The following is a 21,457-nucleotide window of genomic DNA, read 5'->3' on the forward strand; positions in this document are numbered from 1 at the left end:
AGGTATAGAGACGTGATTTTATTTACTGGGACAAGTGCTTGTAGGATCATCTACAAGAACTTGCATTCATCAGATGTTCAGAACTTCAATACTTTGATTTTTTCTTGCTTTCCTATATTTAGTGAAATAAGGATGCATGCTAGTTTTAACAGACCCTTTTACTGAATATTAATGATTTTCTGATGATCAATCAATGCACTTTATTTTAAATTTGTTATGTAACAACAATTGAATTCAACCTGTTGATGATTTTTCTCAAGCCTGCAACTTTTGTTGCAGAAAGCTTGCCATAGGGATAGTGATCTGATGGCAGTGTTACATAACTTCTTTAAAGCTTTATATTTTAGAAAGGTGGAAGACCAGGATGCTTCATACTTTGTATATAGATGATTTATTTTTTGTCCTTAACCTCATTTTCATGGTTCAGTGACTACTTGAAAAAAAGGTTAAGATGTTTTGTAATGTTAATTTCTCTCTTATTATGAATAATAGGATAACTATATATGTTATGTGCTTACCTTGCAAGGTCCCTGCCAAATAGTTTTCACTTAACCTAGACCTCATCTCAGAGGTCTGTGAACAATGTTAAGTTTTGTTGGTCAATTTGATATCTCAGATACTATAAACAATAGGTCTACATGTAGTATATTTGGTGTATGGAAGGGTTGCATATGCAACTGGCAGGTGTCATCTGGCGTTGACCTTATTTTCATGATTCAGTGGTTGTAATTAAGTTTTTGTGTTAAGGTCTGTTATACTGTTTGCAAAAGCACAAAATAACATGGCCACTATGGCTAAAAAAGGACATGGGGTGGGTTAAAATGCAGTTTGGGTTAGCTTATATCTCTGAAACTATAGCATTTAGAGCAAATCTGACAGTGGTTACAAACTGTTCATTTTGCCAAGATATACTTCCCTGAAATTTTAAGACAAATCTAGCAACCTATTGTTGGGTTGCTGTCCCTTAATTGGTCATTTTAAGAAAATTTTGCATTTTTGGTTCTTATTTTTAATGCATGCAATACATTTTGTACTTGAAATGACAATGCAATTTCTCAAAAATTTAACTAACTTGCATGAAAAATGCTTGATTTTGTAAGAGAAAAAAAATTGACATTTTATGTGGACAAGTTGTGGATCTGAACAGCATATTGATAGGAAACATTTATGTAAAATGAAAAGAATATTATTGTTCAATTCCATGTTCATAACATTAGACACTTACTAGGGTAGAATTAAGTGTTTTTTCTGATCAGATCATGATAAGTTTTAACAAGGAATAAATATTGTCATGAATCCATCCCCATTCTTCAGCATGTTTATAATACATGCAAGATCCTATGTCTATATTGCACTAGCTATCATTTGACATTGCCTTATGGTATTCAGCCTTTTATGGTATGCAGTTGTGTATAGTCCTCAACCCGTTTTTATCCCCTAAAAAGAAAAATAGTTTAAAAAAAAAATCTTTTGAAAAACTTTTAGGATTGATGGATTTTGTCAGAATGATACACATGTTAATTTTTAAGTTACTTTTATTGCTTGACATCAGATTGATTTGTTTATTATCATGCAATATTTTTACCAACTTCTTTTTAGGTATTACCTAATGTTGATATAGATACAGATTTATCTGAGATGTCAGATAAATATATGAACAAAAAATCTGTGCTTTCATCATCAAGGTCAGAGCAATCAAAATGCAGACCACCATCACCAACCAGATCAGAGAAACAAAAAGATCTGACATATAAAAGATCTGAACACTCATTAGAAAGATCAAATCATATTCAATCTCTGCATTATTCTCCAAAAGACGAATATCAAGATACTACTAATAAGGTAAAACTGGTGTTGGATATTGTTTGGTTTCATGTGTGTCATATTTGTTTTTTGTAAGTTGTTTAGTTATTTGTTAAATGGGTGCCTATAATTTCGGCTTATATCCACTGTATTTAAACTCTGATGGAGAGTTGTCTCAATGGTGAAACACAAGATCTAACTATATTTCCATTTATATGTGATGTTTTGTATCTTTTACATGCATACCCCTTAACTTTTATACGGAAGCCCTAGCAAAAGCCCTCATTCCGCAATAGATAATTTTAATATGAACTCACATTAGATAACTCAACTTTCAACTCCAAATCTTAATCTAAGTGAGACTCATATTAGAAATCTAACTTGAACTCTACCTCAAAAGGTAACTCAAACTCAAACTTTAATTTTAATTATGACTTGAATTCTAACTTAGAATAGAAATTTAATACAGCATATCGTAATAACAGAGTACCACATAAGACAGCTGTGGGGTTCCATAGAATTATATCTTAGCTTAAATGTCCTTTATAAAGTAAGATAACCCTCATAAAGGGTTATACTGCCTAATACTGTGAATTATCACGAAGAGCAAACCAATATACCAGTGTTAGCTTTATTATAATCATAGAACTGCTTCATAAATATATTAATATAGTGATACACATATATTATATCTAATGCTAATTTTACATTTTGTTTGCAGATGTTGATTAAGTCCATGGACTAGATTTTTTATAACCTACTTAATAGACCTATTTTTCATTTTTTTTTCAATTTTAATACATGTAGTAATAAGATAATTGTCGATTCCAGCAAATGATCTGTTTTCTGTTTTTCTAGTCACCAACCTTATCACTTTTCATATCTGAAATGCTAATAACAATTTGCTGACTTCCAAAGACCATTACTCTTTGTAAGGTTACTTAAGATCAACCTGGTCTGAAGAAGATTCAGAATTATCCATAAAATCAATTAAATGTGCCAAGATTTTCATATGAGTCCATGCATTACCAAAGAAAAAATCTAACTCCCCAAAAAATCCTTTTTAAACATCTTTCATGATTGTAGCAATTAAAATAAGGTTTTAAAGATTTTCTTTCGTCTATCATTCACTGGATTTTTCATTAGAAATAATAGGTATTTCAGGTGTAGTGCATTTGGAATGGATGTAGTCAAATCCCTGCACATTGGTTTTAAAAAAAAACTATAAAAGATGTAATTGATTGAGGGTGATGTTAAATAATTTAGGATTACTTAATATATATAGGTAGTTTAATAGATTTGTTTTGTTTTATCTTGCCTCTCAAATTTTGCAGTTTTAGTAAATTAAAAATTTGTTGCAACTTGACTTTCATAAGTACACTTAGATATGTACTTTAATCTTTTTAGTCCCCTACCGACGAAGCTTTGCACTCCTTCTGTCTGTCTGTCCATCCATCAGTCCATCAAATCAGTTTTCCAGACATTTTTCTTCATGCTTGAAGATATCGATTTGATATTTGGTGTATTGTTTTATCATTGCAAGTAACAGGTTAATTTTCATAGTTTTAGCTTTTGTTCCTTGTTCAGTTAAAGCCCTTTCCCTAGAATTGAATTTTTGATGAAAAGCTTTATTTATTACTTACAAAATTTCTGTTCAAACTAATTTTTATGCCCCATTTATGGGCATTATGTTTTCTGGATGAAGATGTGGTATGATTGCCAATGAGACGACTCTCTACAAAAGACCAAATGTCACAGAAATTAACAACTAAAGGTCACCATACAGCCTACAAGTAATCAGTTTTTTTGCATTTTTTCCCACATTTTATTCCAGAACAATGAACTTCTTAAGCTGTAGGTGACTATGTATTGCCATGCAAAAGCTTGTATTTATTTTCTATTGCTATAATTTGTAGGTTGATGCAGAGTTAACAGAAGTGGTATATGATGATGATTTCTCACCAGAATCTGCACCAGGCATTGAATTACCAGGTTACAATGTACCTTCACCACCACCTCCTAGGCAATCCTTCCCACCTGATATACCTGGGCAAAACAGAGTTATTGCTGTCTCAGATCAAATAGCAGAAGATATTAAAAGACAAGAACAATTAGAAAACAAGGCTGTTGAATGGTAATTAGTAAATGAGAGTCAACATCTTCCTAGGTTTATAGCTTTAATAATAAGGATGACTGATACCTGAAATGAATACACAGTATATTAGTAAATGATTAGTTATCTCCTCCCCCGGGGACAAGTTTTTTTTGTATACAAAAAAAAAACTTAAACAATTAAAGTCAAGTCTATTAGAAAATAGATCTTCAGGAATGTTCTGTTAAAGTCATCTGGAAGCGAACAAGATTAAAGTTATCATTAAACGTATGGTGTCCTTTCACAATTTTAAACGTATGGTGTCCTGTCACAATTTAAAACATATGGTGTCCTTTCACAATTTTAAATGTATGGTGTTCTTTCACAATTTGAAACATATGGTGTCCTTTCACAATTTTAAATGTATGGTGTCCTTTCACAATTTTAAACGCAAAGTCTCTAGATTCACTTATCAATGTCTTTGCATATTTCATTAATCAGTTCCTGATTCATCAATGTTATGTTCTGTTGTGTTGCAACAGCTCGGTCTTCGTGGTGTCAATAGTTCCTTTTCTCCAGCTTTATTATGTGGCTGAAGACGGGATAGAGCACGTGGTATTCTAGACATTGAAGGTACATCTGGTTCAGGGGTCTGGTGGAATGACTGGTCCAAATCTATTTGTGAAGGCTGTTGAAATGTCGGAGTCTGAGTCGCCTGTTTTTGAGTGGGGACTATAATTGGTGTCTCATTCAATGCAGCTGGTTGACTTAAGATTCTTGTTGGTGATAAAGACACTGGAATCTTGGGCACTTGTGGCTGTGTCGTCTTGGGTGTAGATGGAGAGCTCAAGATCACTTCTTGATGTTGAACTGCAGTAGGTGCCATCAAAGTACCTTGTGTTTGTTTGGTTTGAAAAGGAGTGAACTTTCGAAGGTGTTGGCGGTTGCGGATAGTTACTCGGCCTGCGCCATCTACACGTATAACATACTGGTGGTATTGGCGTACTTCAACAACTGTTCCTGTACGTTCCCATCTCCTGGGATGGTTGCCTACCAAGTTTTATATGTATACATGATCTCCAACCTGTAGTGTTGGCAGGTGATGAGTGTGTTCATTCCACCGTTCATGTTCCCTTGAATGACGTTTGGCAAGAGCCATCTCTCTATGAGACATTAACTCAGTCCATGTTTCATGTGGAGAATATCTACCCATCAGTATGGGAATGGCATCACGAATTGGTCGTCCAAACAGAATCAATGCTGGTGATGCTTTTGTCTCTGGGTCAATGGAATTTCTGTACATTAGTAAAGCTCTCTGGAATTTGTCAACACCCAGAGATCCAACAGCAGTAATGTTGTCCACCAGCATGCGTTTTACTATTTTTACCGCTATCTCAGCCCTGCAGTTAGCGTGTGGGTTTGCAACTGAAGAAAGTCTATGACGAACTCCCCAGGCCTTTAAAAACTCTTGAGTCTTCCCTGCTGTGAACTGTGGACCTCCATCAGACATCAACTCTTCTGGGATTCCAAATGTAACAAACGTCTCACGAAGTCTCTTGACAAGTCCTTCGACACCTGATTCAGACTTGTATACCATTGGCCAGTTTGAATACCTGTCAACAATAACTACATAGTCATTACTGTTATATGTGAAGTAGTCACTGCAAATCATCTGGAATGGATAATCTGGAGGTGTTATGTCAGATGGTGGCTGCATAGGGTTTGACTTAGCCATCAGATGGCAGTGAACACACTGGTCTCTCACCCGGGCAATATCTACTGTGATCTCAGGCCAATATACAGAGTCCATGGCCCTCGCACGCATAGCGCTGACTCCTTGGTGGGCTGGGTGTAAAGCATTGAGTACTGGTTTGCGAAGAGCTGGAGGTATAACAATTCGTTGTCCCATAAGAACTACACCATCCACGGTGCATAACCTGGATGCAAAGCGATGATAAGGACGCAAGTCTGTTGGTAGCTCCTTGTAGTCTTCTGGGAACCCTGCTTCCAGCTGCCTGATTAGATTTACAAATGAAGGGTCTCATGCAGTGGCCTCACGAACCATGTTCCAAGTAACAACTGTGATAACAGCATTCAAGGCACAAGTGGCAGCAGCGACTGTGGAGGCGTCATTAGCTGTATCATTATCCTCTGTATGTAGACATAGACTGGTAAGTGTATCTGAATGATAATGAGCAGTCATGTTAACTAGGGAATCAAGTTTAGGTGCTTCACCAGGTAAGTTCAGACGATCTGGTGGTCCAACAGGATACCGTGACGCTGCATCTGGTCCAAGGTTCTTTCTGCCTGGTACACGAAGAATTGTGAATCTGTACCCTAAAGTTTTCTCTTTGAGGTTGAGAAGTTGTCTGTTGTCGATGTCTGTGAGTGATCAATCGTTCAGAATCTGTAGTAGTGGCTTGTGGTCAGTTGCAACAAGAAGTTCTTTGCAACCAAGAACATAGTAGCGTGTTTGGTGAAGTGCATACACAACAGCCAAGGCCTCACCTTCAATAGGAGCATATCTACTTTCTGCTGGATGTGTGAATCTGCTGTCAACTAGACATAGTTTCCAACCGTCATTACAGCAGGTAGGGGTTTTACTTGAGCACTGACAGTACTTCTGCATCAAAAAGAATCCAATTCCGTCAACAGACCAGTCGGTAGCTAGGCATGTCATACGAGCAGGGTCAAAAAGACGAACACCTTCCTTCATCTCCCGGATAATGATCTCTTTTGACTTGTGAAATACTTCATCTAATTCATTTGTCCAGCAGAATGTGGTGGATGGTTTCAATAGAGCACGAAAAGGTTTCATTTGTCTTGTCATGGCAAATGCATATGCTCCTTGATTTATTAGCCCAAACCAAGCTCTTGCACCAGTAATGTCAGTTGGTGTTGGGAAGTTGCTAATTGCATCTAGGAACTTAGTACTTGGTCGTATGTTTGTTGGGGTGATTGGAACTCCTGCAAAATTGACAGTGTCTTGAGCAAATTGAAACTTCTTTGGGTTTAATGTAATGCCGTTATGAGCACACATGTCGAGCCATTCACATGCCTGAAAAAATGCTGCTTCAATGGAGTTCGCCCACATACATGTGTCATCCACACATTTAACCTTGTCGTTGAAGTTTGATATTATAGCATCAAATCGTTGATTGTAAGCGTCACAGGCCATAAATCCCTGTGGAGCAACCTTGTACCTGTATCCCCCCCATGGTGTGATGAATGTTGTGAAATGGCGATCTTCTTCACGAATACGCACTGAGTGGTACCCATTCAAAGCGTCTGTCACTGTTTTTTTCATACCTTGAGGGACACGGTCAGCTAGATGAAAAGGACTTGGGACATGATGTGTTTGCCGAACAGAATGTCGATTTTGTGGTTGTAGGTCTACTGTCCGCCTTGGAGTGCCATCCGCCTTGCTAGTTACAACTATTCTTAAGCACCAAGTTGTAGGTGTGTTTTGACTTACTTGTTTCAGTACACCAATGCGAACATCCCTCTCAAGATCAGCATAAACTTTATCCTGCCAATGGATAGGAACAAGTGTTGGTTTGTGGACGGCTACCGGTGTGGCATTAGGATCAACATGGAGTTGAAGAGGCTCACAATTCATAAGTGGTAGAGGTTGATGTTCACATACATTAAATGTTGTAGCACCATAGTAATCAAGAAGCCACCCTTTTAGTGACTCTACATGTTCCTCTGTGGCCTTCAGGCCGGGTGGTAAAGATGTGGGAACAGGTGGTGGTGAAGGTCGACGTCTAGGACAAGAGCAGGTTACATCTTCATAGTTTTCCATAGATGCAGCAATGTTTGGAGATGTGACTGTTGATACATTAGGAAAGTTAGTGTGAATAATTCCCAGAGATATGAGTGCTTCTCTGCTAATGAAAGCTTTTTCCATGGTATCAGAGACATAACACAATAAACGTGTTGACATGGCACTGCTAGTCGTGTCTTTTGTCGTAACACTTACTGCGACTTCTCCAATTACACCGAGGTCTTCCTTTATAGCTCCACGCATCACAAGTTTTACTGGAAGGAGATCCTTTTCTGTTATTCCAAGACTGATTGCAGATTGTAAAGGTATGATTGAACTCTGGCATCCTGTATCAGCCACCATGGACATAGTGATTGTCTTAAGCTGAGATGTGACTTGAATGGGATGTCCAAACGAGGAATGGTCCTCAGGTAGGGGTGTCATGTTCACCAGGAGCATTGGGTGTGGTTTTAAGGGTCTAGCAACCCAGTGTCCATCAAATATGTGATGTTCAAGACGTGATACTTGGTTTGTCTGTTCAGATGTAGTGCATAGCTGCTCATAGATATAACCAACTTGTTCTTGTTCTTGATCTTTGGTTGATTTCCCTTGATTGGGCGGGTTCCTGTGGCCCTTACCTTGAGTGCAGTTTCTAGAAGATGCATCACGGTGGCCCCATACGCCACAGGTAGTGCACTTGCTGCATGATTTGGTGTAATGACCTTTGACTGTACATTTAGAACATGTGAATGTCCAAGCTTCACAGTATCTAGACCTGGCCTTGCGATCATTCCTCTGTCCATGAGCAGGACCACCACAAGCCCAACATTTGGCTCCAGCTGCTTGCGGTCGCTTCTGAGTATTACATGTGGCACTCAAGTACTAGCTGAATCTCCTACTGCACTCCTTGTGACTTTACCCTGCTCTTTCTGAGCAATAAATGACACAGTCTCTTCTAATGTTCTATCTGTCTTGGAGTCACCTAGCAGGTCAGACATAATTTCTGGGTCTGCAATACCTCTTACTAAATTGTCTTTTATTATCTCATCACTATAGTCAAATATATGGTTGCAACCTAATTCTTTACACGTTGCTTTGTACTGGCACAGTGATGCTTGGCCTCTGAGACTGGCCAAAAAAGTTCTGATATTTGAACCAGGTGATTAAGTCATCCTGTTCAATTTTATGCGTTGGACTAGTGTGCTTTCTTCTTTGACAGCAAGCCTTTTGATTGCTTTTAAAAGATCTGTCTCTAGCATACTAGCAACATCACCTTGAAGGTCACGCATAATATCTGTACGATGATTAGTGTCACAGCAGTAGAAAAGGGCTGTTGGCAAGACATTGTCTGTGATCGCCATCCCTGTTTTATACATCTTCCACTGTCTGGTGAATGCAGACCATTGATCTAGATCACATCCTGTGGCTATAGAAGGTGGGTCTAATTTTAACTTGTGCGTTGACGGTTGAGCCAGAGGTGGGTGGACGGTTCTGTCATGAATCTGTAGAGCAGTGGTTAGAGCAGCAGCAAATGCTTCATCCAGGTCCTGAGATTTCCAACTACAGCCGTCTATAGGGCACTGTAGAACTGGCATTGTAAATTCACTGTGGTTAAGCTGTTAGTGAGTAGTATCAGTCATAAATGAGAGTCAACATCTTCCTAGGTTTATGGCTTTAATAATAAGGATGACTGATACTTGAAATGAATACACAGTATATTAGTAAATGATTAGTTAATTAGGAAATACAAGAGATATTGTAAAATATTATTTCAGCAGTAGACATAATAGTTCAAAAGGATCAAAGAAAAAAACAAGAATGATTATACGTATTTTAGCTTGAAGGATCTCTAAAGGAACCCTTGTAATTCATACTTGAACAAGATCTGTGAATATACATTATTCCTCTTCCGTTCATTTTTACCCAAGATAGCAAAATAATTTAATGAAATCATCAGAAGTTTCTTCCCGAAAAAAAAATCCCATATTCCTTGTACCGGTATCTTGTCAGTAGCACCGTCCATCCCTCCATCTGTATGTCCATCAGTTTGTCAGTCTCATTCTTGTCATCACATCTCTTCTCAAACAACACAACAGAATTTAATGAATTTCTATAAATGATAAGAAATGCAAATGGACAGGCAATTATGATTCAATATTTTTTTTAGGGGTTATGCCCTTCAAACAGAGTTTTGGCGTAGATATACAACTGCAACAGTTTGTCATTACAAATCCTTCACAGGCCCTTGAAGTTGACATGGCATGGGTACTTAAAGAAATTAACAGAGCTTTCTGCATGTATATTTCATTATTTTAAATCTACAGTTTAAGATTGCAATAGAAAATATACATGATAAACATAAAAAAAAGTGATTTTTGATAATTACTGACGAGACAATGGTTTCATTTAAAACATCAAAGCTGTGATGAAATACATATGTGAAATATTACACTTCTATAACCTTTTTGGAACAATACACAGCTACAGTACTGTACAGTTGCAAACTTTCCAGAGGTGCTATCCAGCACTTTGATTATCAGTTGACTTTTAGAGGAGTTATGAGTTTTTGAACATAGCTATCTAGTGAGAATTTGTTTAGCCAATATAGGAACTTGGGGTATGTGAGTGTGCTCACTTAGGCTTTTTTTATTTCACTTGTGAAGTTATTTGTTTTTGTCGAGCCTTCGACTTTAGTCGAAAAAGCAAGACTAAGCGATCCTACATTCCGTCGTCTTTCTTAAACTATACTGGATTTCTACCAAACTTGGACAGAAGCTTGTTTATGATCATAAGATAGTATCCAGAAGTAAATTTTGTGAAAATAAAATTCCATTTTTTCCGTATTTTACTTATAAATATACTTAGTTTTTTCTGCGAGGAAACATAACATTCACTCTGTGGTTAAAGGGAAATTCCGTGATTTTTTACTTATCATCTAATTATGTTCATCTTAACATAAAAAAACACATTTGCAAAGTTTTAAATTTATATTCCTCCTAATAACGGAGAAAATCAAGTATTTGTAATTTTTTTGGTTGAATTCTCGAGTGTGTCTTGACGTTTTAGCCCGATTTGTTGAATTCTGGGAAAAAATAAAATCTTGTTAACTCTTATAGCTTATCGACAATATACTTAATTAAAAGCACACAGCTGACGAATGGTCGTAGTTATTAACCACAATATAAGAATGAACGAAAAATGAATATGCATATACCGTTTTGTATTGATTGAATTAAACTCCTATAAAATTATCTCTAGTCAATGTTTTCGAATAAATTTCATTAATTATTGTTGAGATTTTTTTCATAAAATATTTATTGAACATTTTTACTGATATTGAACTGAAAATATTAGTTCTATTTACTGTTATTGTTTTGATAATCATTCCAATACAACTAATGTGTGAGCAGAGTGTGTATATTATTTTGTAAAGGTCACTGTATATTTCTCGGCTTGAGGTCAATTCGTTTACCTTGTAGCTATTTAGCCACAGGTGTGAGTTCAAGCGTACACAGGTATGAATGTTGTTTTTTGGAAAGGATAAAAAGAAAGGATTAGAAAGAGTATGATGTGGTAATCCACTAAGATTTAATACATGATGAGAATAAAGATACAATAATTAAATTGTGTAAATTAATTGAAAATGTAATTCAGATTCGTAATTCCGAAAGTGTATAAAAGTAACAGGAAACAATTTTTGATTACTTTCTTAGCGGCAATTGGGGTAAAGATTCAAATATGAAGTAAAAAATAGTAGTTTTAATCTTTAATAAAACTGAATGCAATATTACCCAATTTGATATACCATTGCACATCTGTTTGATATCATTGACTTTACCGGAATTTCTTAACTTGTATTCAAATCTTAAGCTAAGGCATTATTTATTTTGAGGATTTTGTACATTTTTTTTTTAAATTCTATGATAATATTTGTGCATTGTTGAACATGATAGCCGTCATTAATCCAAATAAGTAATACAGTAGGGCTATTGGTACTTTACGGAACGGAACGGAACGGAACGGAACAGAATTGCATTTAAGGTATCCAAAGGGGCATTTATCAAAATTTCGAAAAATCTTTAAAACAAAACAAACTTTAAAATTTCTGTGTTTTACGGTTTTCCATATACAAATAACACAAATGTATACTTAATCTCATCTTCACAGGTGAAATGTGCAATAATGTATAACATCGGGAACTATTCTGTAGATGAATATGTCGGATTGTCCTGATAAATTATCATGAAATTAACGCATTTGCAAGTCATGCATTATGATATCTAGACTGACCTCACGTCGTCCTTTCCGACGATGATTAGAAACATTGGTTCTGATTTTAACTTTTTAAATTTATTATTCCGTTCCGTTCCGTTCCGCAAAGTACTAATTGCTCTGAGGAATTGGTATTTAACGGAATCGAACGGAAACAGACATCTTTAATGTAATTAAAGCAGTATGATAAAAAAAATGTGTCTGACACCTCTTTTTGCATGAGTGGTATGTGTTTTAGATAGCATTTTCGACTTGATCAATAATAAAAAATTTAACACAAAGGCAGGTTACACAAAAAGTCTTTCTCCTTCCATCGGTAATTATATTTTAAAAAAGAGGCCTACAACAGCCCGTTCCGACGATGATTAGAGACAGTGATCAAGTTGAATCTGATTTAAACTTTTTAATTTATTATTCCGTTCCGTTCCGCAAAGTACCAATTGCTCTGAGGAATTGGTATTTAACGGAATCGAACGGAACCAGACATTTATAATGTAATAAAAGCAGTATGATAAAAAAAAATGTGTCTGACACCTCTTTTTGCATGAGTGGTATGTGTTTTAGATAGCATTTTCGACTTGATCAATAATAATAAATTTAACACAAAGGCAGGTTACACAAAAAGTCTTTCTCCTTCCATCGGTAATTATATTTCAAAAAAGAGGCCTTCAACAGCCCGTTCCGACGATGATTAGAGACAGTGATCAAGTTGAATCTGATTTAAACTTTTTAATTTATTATTCCGTTCCGTTCCGTTCCGCAAAGTACCAATTGCTCTGAGGAATTGGTATTTAACGGAATCGAACGGAAACAGACATTTATAATGTAATAAAAGCAGTATGATAAAAAAAAATGTGTCTGACACCCCTTTTTGCACGAGAAATAAGTGTTTTAGATAGCATTCCCGACCTGATAAATAATTAAGAATTTAAAACAAAGGCAGCTTAGACAAAAAGTCTTACTCCTTCCATTGGTAATTATATTTTTTAAAAGAGGCCTTCCACCTCTCGTGCCGACGAGGATTAGAAACAGTAATCAAGTTGAATCTGATTTAAACTTTTTAATTTATTATTCCGTTCCGTTCCGTTCCGCAAAGTACCAATTGCTCTGAGGAATTGGTATTTAACGGAATCGAACGGAACCAGACATTTATAATGTAATAAAAGCATTATGATAAAAAAAAATGTGTCTGACACCTCTTTTTGCAGAAGAAATAAGTGTTTAGATAGCATTCCCGACCAGATAAATAATTAAGAATTTAAAACAAAGGCCGCTTAGACAAAAAGTCTTACTCCTTCCATTGGTAATTATATTTTTTAAAAGAGGCCTTCCACCTCTCGTGCCGACGAGGATTCGAAACAGTAATCAAGTTGAATCTGATTTAAACTTTTTAATTTATTATTCCGTTCCGTTCCGTTCCGCAAAGTACCAATTGCTCTGAGGAATTGGTATTTAACGGAATTGAACGGAAACAGACATCTATAATGTAATAAAAGCAGTATGATAAAAAAATTGTCTGACACCTCTTTTTGCATGAGTGGTATGTGTTTTAGATAGCATTTTCGACTTGATCAATAATAAAAAATTTAACACAAAGGCAGGTTACACAAAAAGTCTTTCTCCTTTCATCGGTAATTATATTTTTTAAAACAGGCCTTCCACCTCTCGTTCCGACGATGATTAGAAACAGTAATCAAGTTGAATCTGATTTAAACTTTTGAATTTATTATTCCGTTCCGTTCCGTTCTGCAAAGTACCAATTGCTCTGAGGAATTGGTATTTAACGGAATCGAACGGAAACAGACATCTATAATGTAATAAAAGCAGTATGATAAAAAAATTGTCTGACACCTCTTTTTGCATGAGTGGTATGTGTTTTAGATAGCATTTTCGACTTGATCAATAATAAAAAATTTAACACAAAGGCAGGTTACACAAAAAGTCTTTCTCCTTCCATCGGTAATTATATTTTAAAAAAGAGGCCTTCAACAGCCCGTTCCGACGATGATTAGAGACAGTGATCAAGTTGAATCTGATTTAAACTTTTTAATTTATTATTCCGTTCCGTTCCGTTCCGCAAAGTACCAATTGCTCTGAGGAATTGGTATTTAACGGAATTGAACGGAAACAGACATCTATAATGTAATAAAAGCAGTATGATAAAAAAATTGTCTGACAACTCTTTTTGCATGAGTGGTATGTGTTTTAGATAGCATTTTCGACTTGATCAATAATAAAAAATTTAACACAAAGGCAGGTTACACAAAAAGTCTTTCTCCTTTCATCGGTAATTATATTTTTTAAAAGAGGCCTTCCACCTCTCGTTCCGACGATGATTAGAAACAGTAATCAAGTTGAATCTGATTTAAACTTTTGAATTTATTATTCCGTTCCGTTCCGTTCCGCAAAGTACCAATTGCTCTGAGGAATTGGTATTTAACGGAATCGAAGGGAAACAGACATCTATAATGTAATAAAAGCAGTATGATAAAAAAATTGTCTGACACCTCTTTTTGCATGAGTGGTATGTGTTTTAGATAGCATTTTCGACTTGATCAATAATAAAAAAAATTAACACAAAGGCAGGTTACACAAAAAGTCTTTCTCCTTCCATCGGTAATTATATTTTAAAAAAGAGGCCTTCAACAGCCCGTTCCGACGATGATTAGAGACAGTGATCAAGTTGAATCTGATTTAAACTTTTTAATTTATTATTCCGTTCCGTTCCGTTCCGCAAAGTACCAATTGCTCTGAGGAATTGGTATTTAACGGAATCGAACGGAAACAGACATCTATAATGTAATAAAAACCTGTTCTTTATATTCCTTATAAATTTTCTATTTGTAGACTGCCTACGGATTTATATTGCTCTTATGGGACCCGAGATTAAGGGGGCCAATGGGGGGGGGGGCCTGAAAAAATATATTTGTTTTTTATTTCAAGTCCGATTTTGATGAGTTTTTTTACATTAAATTCCTGATAAAAAGCCATGCCTGCCGGGCATTTTTCACATTGCACGTTCCGCAAAGTACCAATTGGTCTGAGGAATTGGTATTTAACGGAATCGAACGGAAACAGACATCTACAAATGTAATAAAATCAGTATGATAAAAAAAGGCTGACACTTCTTTTTTTGAATGAGTGGTAATTGTTTTAGATAGCATTCTCGACCTGATCATTAATAAATAATTTAACACAAATGCAGGTTACCCAAAATCCATACATTCCTTATTATATTTTAAAATTTTCGGGAAAAAAAATGATGAAATGGGCAAAAAAAAGTTGTCGTTAATTATTAAAGTTCGGAATGAGTTGCTACATTTGTATGTCTAAAGTAATGTTGATCCTCTTGGAATTCATTTGAATGTAAGTTTTAAATTGTGCTAATGAATATCATGCATGTGTATTTAAGTTAAGAAAAAATGAAAAAAATGTCTTGAATAAAAACAAAGCTCTCGTCAATTATACCCGGCGTCATTACAGTGGTTACAAATGAAAATATCAAAATCAACCTTTTATTAAATTAGAAGTCCGCAACTTTGACAATATACAGTGCGAATGACATAAGCTTTTGATGTAGAAATACAAGTGTACTTAAACTATGACAGTGTCATTTTTTTAATTACTGTAACGGTTATTGGGTTCGGGATTGTGTACTTGTTTTTATGTTGTTCGTTCTATAAATAAAGTTTGAGTACTGCAGACGTCTTTTTGTCACAGCCAAGCTTTTTGTAGATCTCTGCTATTTGTGGTGCCAAATAGGACCCACGTTGCTTGAGAAATGTTTCAGGCATCACACTGGTGTCAGAAGTGTCGACTATTGTGAATTTATTCGACTGAGAAGTTTGGAAATTCATCGGAAAGTTGCCAGTTTGGAAAACCACGTGAGTCGACGATTGGGCGATCCAGAAGCGGATCCCCGTCAATCACAACCCAAACATAATTATTCCGGTGAGATCGTATGATTTTTATACTTTAAATACTGAAAATTGTTTTAATTTTACAAAAAAATTAGCTGACGAAAATTTGCATTTAAAAAAAAATAATTCCGGTGACTCCGACCTTGTCACCAAATTACCGGACATACAAAAACATTTTTATTTTTTTATTTTTTTTTTAGTCAAGATTTGCATTTTGTATCATAATAATTTGCATATTTTTAGACTGTTTCGTGTAATACGTGTTTTTTAAGTATTACAGATCGAATTTAGAAAATAAAGGACTTATGAGTGAAACTGTTCTACACAACTATCTCAGGTCTATTCCACTCGTCATCACACAAAAGACAAAATATTAATTTTCACCTGCTAAGAGACGGGCTTCATCCTAAAAGAATATGGGCACAAAAGTGATTTAGAAGATTACCACTTGACATATGCCAAGAGTATTGGTTAGATAGGGAATCATTTTCAGTACACGTCGATCCACAGGATTGAAAATTACAATCTTTTATAAATTGCAATTTAATAATAAACATGAATGACGATACAGTAGTAGAGACGGGTTCTGATCGAAAAGTCAGCGAAGATTCCCCGCCAAATGGTGATCAGTTGGGCATAAAAATGCTTAACGTGTTAGAAAGAATGGGGAACGACATGGGAACCTTGGCTGACACCATGACATATGTTTAGAAAACAGGATGAGGTTTCTGCCAATACAATGCAGCTACTCTACCAACAAAGTAGAAGTATAGAAGAATTGAACAATACGTTTTTGCAGAACCGGGAGACATCGAAATCCGACATTTAGAGCACAGGAACTAATACTTCCGGTTACACAGTTGACGATTTTTCTGGGTCTTCTATTTGTCCAAAGTATGGATTATATGATGGAAATAATGAACACCTAGACCCTAAGTTAGACGAAAACAAACCAGTTGACAGTTTTCAGGTTGGCCAAGAGAACAGTCACAGACAATCTCTGTTCGGTCAAGATAGCAAGCCGAAATCGGATTTACAGTTCGGTTGTGGGAACAGTCCCAGACCACCTTCATTTAGTTTAAATAATCAACCAATAGGATATTTGCAGTTCGGTCGAGGGAACAGTCCCAGGCCATCGTCCCAGAATACAGATGATGACATACAGACCGGAAGTTTGCAGTTTGGTCGCGGGAACAGTCCCAGACCAAATGCAAATTCACACACACCATTGTCATCAACACAAAGGGATACAACAACACAGAATTTAGATGATGACAGACAGAACGAGAGTTTGCAGTTTGGTCGCGGGAACAGTCCCAGACCAAATGCTAATTCACACACACCATTGTCATCACTATAGAAAGATGGGAGTCTAGGTCGAGTTCTATGAACACAAATAATAGACAAGATTTGATAAGAAACATACAACCTTCGTTTTCTAGTGATATTGAAGCTATGCACAGTAGTAACAATACACAGCAGACAAGACAAAAAGTACCAAAGAGTGACGTTCCCAACCAAAAACTTCCAACATTCGACAAGAAGGATGATTATGAGGGGTTAATTATCCCATTCAGCAGGGCAGCTAGGAGAAACGAATGGACGGAGGAGGAAAAGTTAGATAGGTACATTGCATGCCTGCGAGGACAGGCGAGTAAATTTATGACCGCAATTCCTCGACAGGAAAGAGATAGTTTTGAATCCATTTCGCGTCACATGGAAAACAGGTTCAACCGAAAAGAGCCCCCATCCACTGCACGAAAAAAACTATCTGATTTAAGACAACACAATGAAAAGAATGAAGAGTTTGCTGAAGAAGTAAGACGATTAGTCTCAAGAGCATACCAAACAAGTAGTATCGAGTTACACGAGGAACTTGCAGCGGAACACTTTTTGAAGGGCCACAAGAACGCCAAAATAGCATATGAAGCTTTAAACCACCAACCTAAGACTGTATCTTCAGCACTAGATATTGTTGTACAACTACAACACAATTATAATGCTACGTTGGGCAGGGATATTGATTATAATACAAAACAAAGGACCAGACGCGTTACGTGGAAAGATGAAGAGGAAAACAGTACTGACCAATATGAAGGGATGGACAGCGTTAGGCAGTTGGTAAATTCATTTCGGAAACCAGATAATCAAACATTACAGAATGAAATCAAAGCACTAAGAGATCTTTTAGAAAGGGCCATGCTGCATGATTCAAAACCAGCTACCTTGACAGCACAGTCAACGGGATGTTATTTTTGTGGCGATAAAAGCCATTTCAAACGTGATTGTCCAAAAAGATCACGATCCCCCAGCCCTATGAGAAGACAAAATACTGGTGCTGATTGTGAAAGGAGATATATTATCAAATTGGCAGAGGACAAGATTTACTCATTCCAATTCAAGTCAATGGCAATAAGGTCGATGCTATTGTTGATACAGGAGCAGATGTAACGGTACTTTCAAGATCCTTTGCAAATTGTATTGGTTTGAGCGGTACTACCGGTATAAAAGCTTGCCTATTGAATGCAGAAAATGGGAAAGAAATGGAGGCTGACATGAATATTGTTGCAAAGCTTCAACTGGGTAAAAAGGAGATAATTTGGAAAGTATGTATTGCCCCCATAAGAGATGATATTTTGATTGGAATAGACTTACTGAAAGAAGTAGATGGTATCATAATGGCCAAACAAGGTGATCTGCTGATAAATAATGAGCTGATACCAGGACGGTATCGAAAAGAAAATGATTGCCAAATATCAAGAGTGACGGCTGAAATGGAACCCACTTTAGATACTTTAAAGCCCATGGACGAGACAGATGTATATGGAGGAGTTGAAAGTCTAAAAGAAAGTATTGTTGATGTTTTAGACCCAGCTTCCTTACAAGACAATAACAACACTGGGTCGGTTTTAGTGGAAACTCGCCTACAGGATAATCTTGAAAAAGATAATGTTTCAGACATGGACGAGGTAAGTGCGATTGGTTCAAATGTGCCACATGAGCCGAGGACACAGGCTCCAGACTCAGGTGGGTTTGAGAACAAGAATATTAAGCTATCGCAAGAATTTGTTGTCGAAATTTCAGATGCTTATCATGCGGCTAACGACGATAAATCTGATAGTTCAAAGATAGAGAATTCACTATTTGAAGACTATATCATATGTTCATTAGAACAGACGATACAAAGTTTAGTTTCGGGCAAGAATTCAACCAAACAAGATGATGAATCAGAACAGAAGGAGATTATATCACGTGATTCGGGGACACTGAGTCCAGTCTCAAGTGGTAGTAAGACCCATGCAAACGTAACCAAGAAGATAGGGTCTCTCAATGATGCCTTAAATCCAAAGATTTCACCCAAGATGGATGACAGTTCAGATTCCAGTGAGTCGAGGACACAGGCTCCAGACTTACCTGGGAATCATCAGATGACAAAAGAAAAGCACCCACCTAAAATCAGTCGATATGGACGCAAAATAAACCAACCCTTACGTTTCAAAGATTGACAAAAACATTTGTGCAAAAAAATAAGAGATATTCTTATTGAGAACTGTCTGTTTATAAAGAAAAGGGGGGATATTGTAACTGTTATTAGGTTCGGGATTGTGTACTTGTTTTTATGTTGTTCGTTCTATAAATAAAGTTTGAGTACTGCAGACGTCTCTTTGTCACAGCCAAGCTTTTTGTAGATCTCTGCTATTTGTGGTGCCAAATAGTACCCACGTTGCTTGAGAAGTGTTTCAGGCATCACATTACATTGTGTTAAACTCGCACGTCAATCTTTTGTCTGTCAAGTTTTGATCACTGTTTCTAATCATCTTCGGAAGGCCCCTTTTTTAATTTATAATTACCAATGGAAGTAGAAAGACCTTTTGTCTAACCTGTCTTTGTATTATTTTTTATACGTCCGTCAATTTTGACGGGACGTATAATGGTATACAAATGTCCAGTGTCCGTCCGTCCGTCTGTCCGGTGTAAACATGTCGCACCGTAACTTGAGAACGACTTATCCAAATTTCATGAAACTTAACATAGTTGTTTCTTATGATGGTCAAATGATCTGTATACTTTTTTGTGAAAATAAGATTACAACTTTTTGAGTTACGGCACAGTGTTTTTTTCACATGTCGCACCGTATCTCAAAAACGATTCTTGATTATGGCTTAAAACTTTAAATACTTCTTAGTTATATTAATCTTAATATCTGTATACTTTTTGGTGATGATTCAAAATTTATTTTTTGAGTTATTGAGTACTTTGTAAAAAAGGGGGAGGTTTTTTTTACATGTCGCACCATATCTCAAAAACGATTTATGATTATTACTTAAAACTTTACACATGTCTTTGTTATATTAATCTTAAGATCTGTATACGTTTTGGTGATGATTCAAAATTTCATTTTTGAGTTATTGAGTATTTTGTAAATAAAAAAAGGGGGGGTTTACATGTCGCACCATATCTCAAAAACGATTTATGATTATTGCTTAAAACTTTACACATGTCTTTGTTATATTAATCTTAAGATCTGTATACGTTTTGGTGATGATTCAAAATTTCATTTTTGAGTTATTGAGTATTTTGTAAAAAAAAAAAGGGGGGGGGGGGGGTTACATGTCGCACCATATCTCAAAAACGATTTATGATTATTGCTTAAAACTTTACACACTTCTTTGTTATATTAATCTAAAGATCTGTATACTTTTTAGTGATGATTCATTTTTATATTTTCGAGTTATTGAGTTTTTTGTAAAAAAAGAGTTTTTTGTAAAAAAAGAGTTTTTTTTCACATGTTGCGCTGTATCTCTATTGCTTAAAACTTAACAGGCTAATGTTGCGTCGGGTTTCCAAATACATCTTGTACAATCTTCCTATTGAGCGGGAATAAGGAAGGAGTCAGGATATACTAAGCATGACATCCTGTACAACCCTGTGTTATTCAAAAAAGATTTATGTTTTTTCACAAGACGACCGGCGTATCATGCGCTCATGGCGCAGCTGTTTATTTAAATATTGATCAAGTCGAAATGCTATCTAAAACACTTACCACTCATTCAAAAAAGAAGGGTCTGACTTGTTTTTATCATACTGCTTTTATTACATTATAGATGTCGGTTTCCGTTCGATTCCGTTAAATACCAATTCCTCAGAGCAATTGGTACTTTGCAGAACGGAACGGAACGGAAAAATAAATTAAAAAGTTTAAATCAGATTCAACTTGATTACTGTTTCTAATCCTCGTCGGAACGAGAGGTGGGAGGCCTCTTTTAAAAAATATAATTACCAATGTTAGGTAAGACTTTTTGTCTATCCGGCCTTTGTGTTAAATTCTTAATTATTTATCTGGTCGGGAATGCTATCTAAAACACTTATTTCTTCTGCAAAAAGGGGTGTCAGACACATTTTTTTTTATCATACTGCTTTTATTACATTATAAATGTCTGGTTCCGTTCGATTCCGTTAAATACCAATTCCTCAGAGCAATTGGTACTTTGCGGAACGGAACGGAACGGAATAATAAATTAAAAAGTTTAAATCAGATTCAACTTGATTACTGTTTCTAATCCTCGTCGGCACGAGAGATGGAAGGCCTCTTTTAAAAAATAT

General features: G+C 36.0%; 1 protein-coding gene across 2 annotated transcripts in view; it reads left to right on the plus strand.

Annotated features, from left to right (window-relative positions):
* The window catches only part of LOC134710322 (protein TALPID3-like), a 178,440-nt gene that overhangs the window by 115,477 nt on the left and 41,506 nt on the right, over window positions 1-21,457 (plus strand). The window contains exons 18-19 of one of the 2 annotated variants that reach the window (XM_063570647.1): window positions 1,600-1,842; window positions 3,720-3,937. In XM_063570647.1, coding sequence (XP_063426717.1) covers window positions 1,600-1,842; window positions 3,720-3,937 — 461 coding nt within the window. The remainder of the gene's footprint in view (window positions 1-1,599; window positions 1,843-3,719; window positions 3,938-21,457) is intronic. The other variant, XM_063570648.1, reaches the window with a different exon arrangement.

The sequence above is a fragment of the Mytilus trossulus genome, chromosome 3 (genome assembly GCF_036588685.1).
Source record: "Mytilus trossulus isolate FHL-02 chromosome 3, PNRI_Mtr1.1.1.hap1, whole genome shotgun sequence".
NCBI classification, from domain to species: domain Eukaryota; kingdom Metazoa; phylum Mollusca; class Bivalvia; order Mytilida; family Mytilidae; genus Mytilus; species Mytilus trossulus.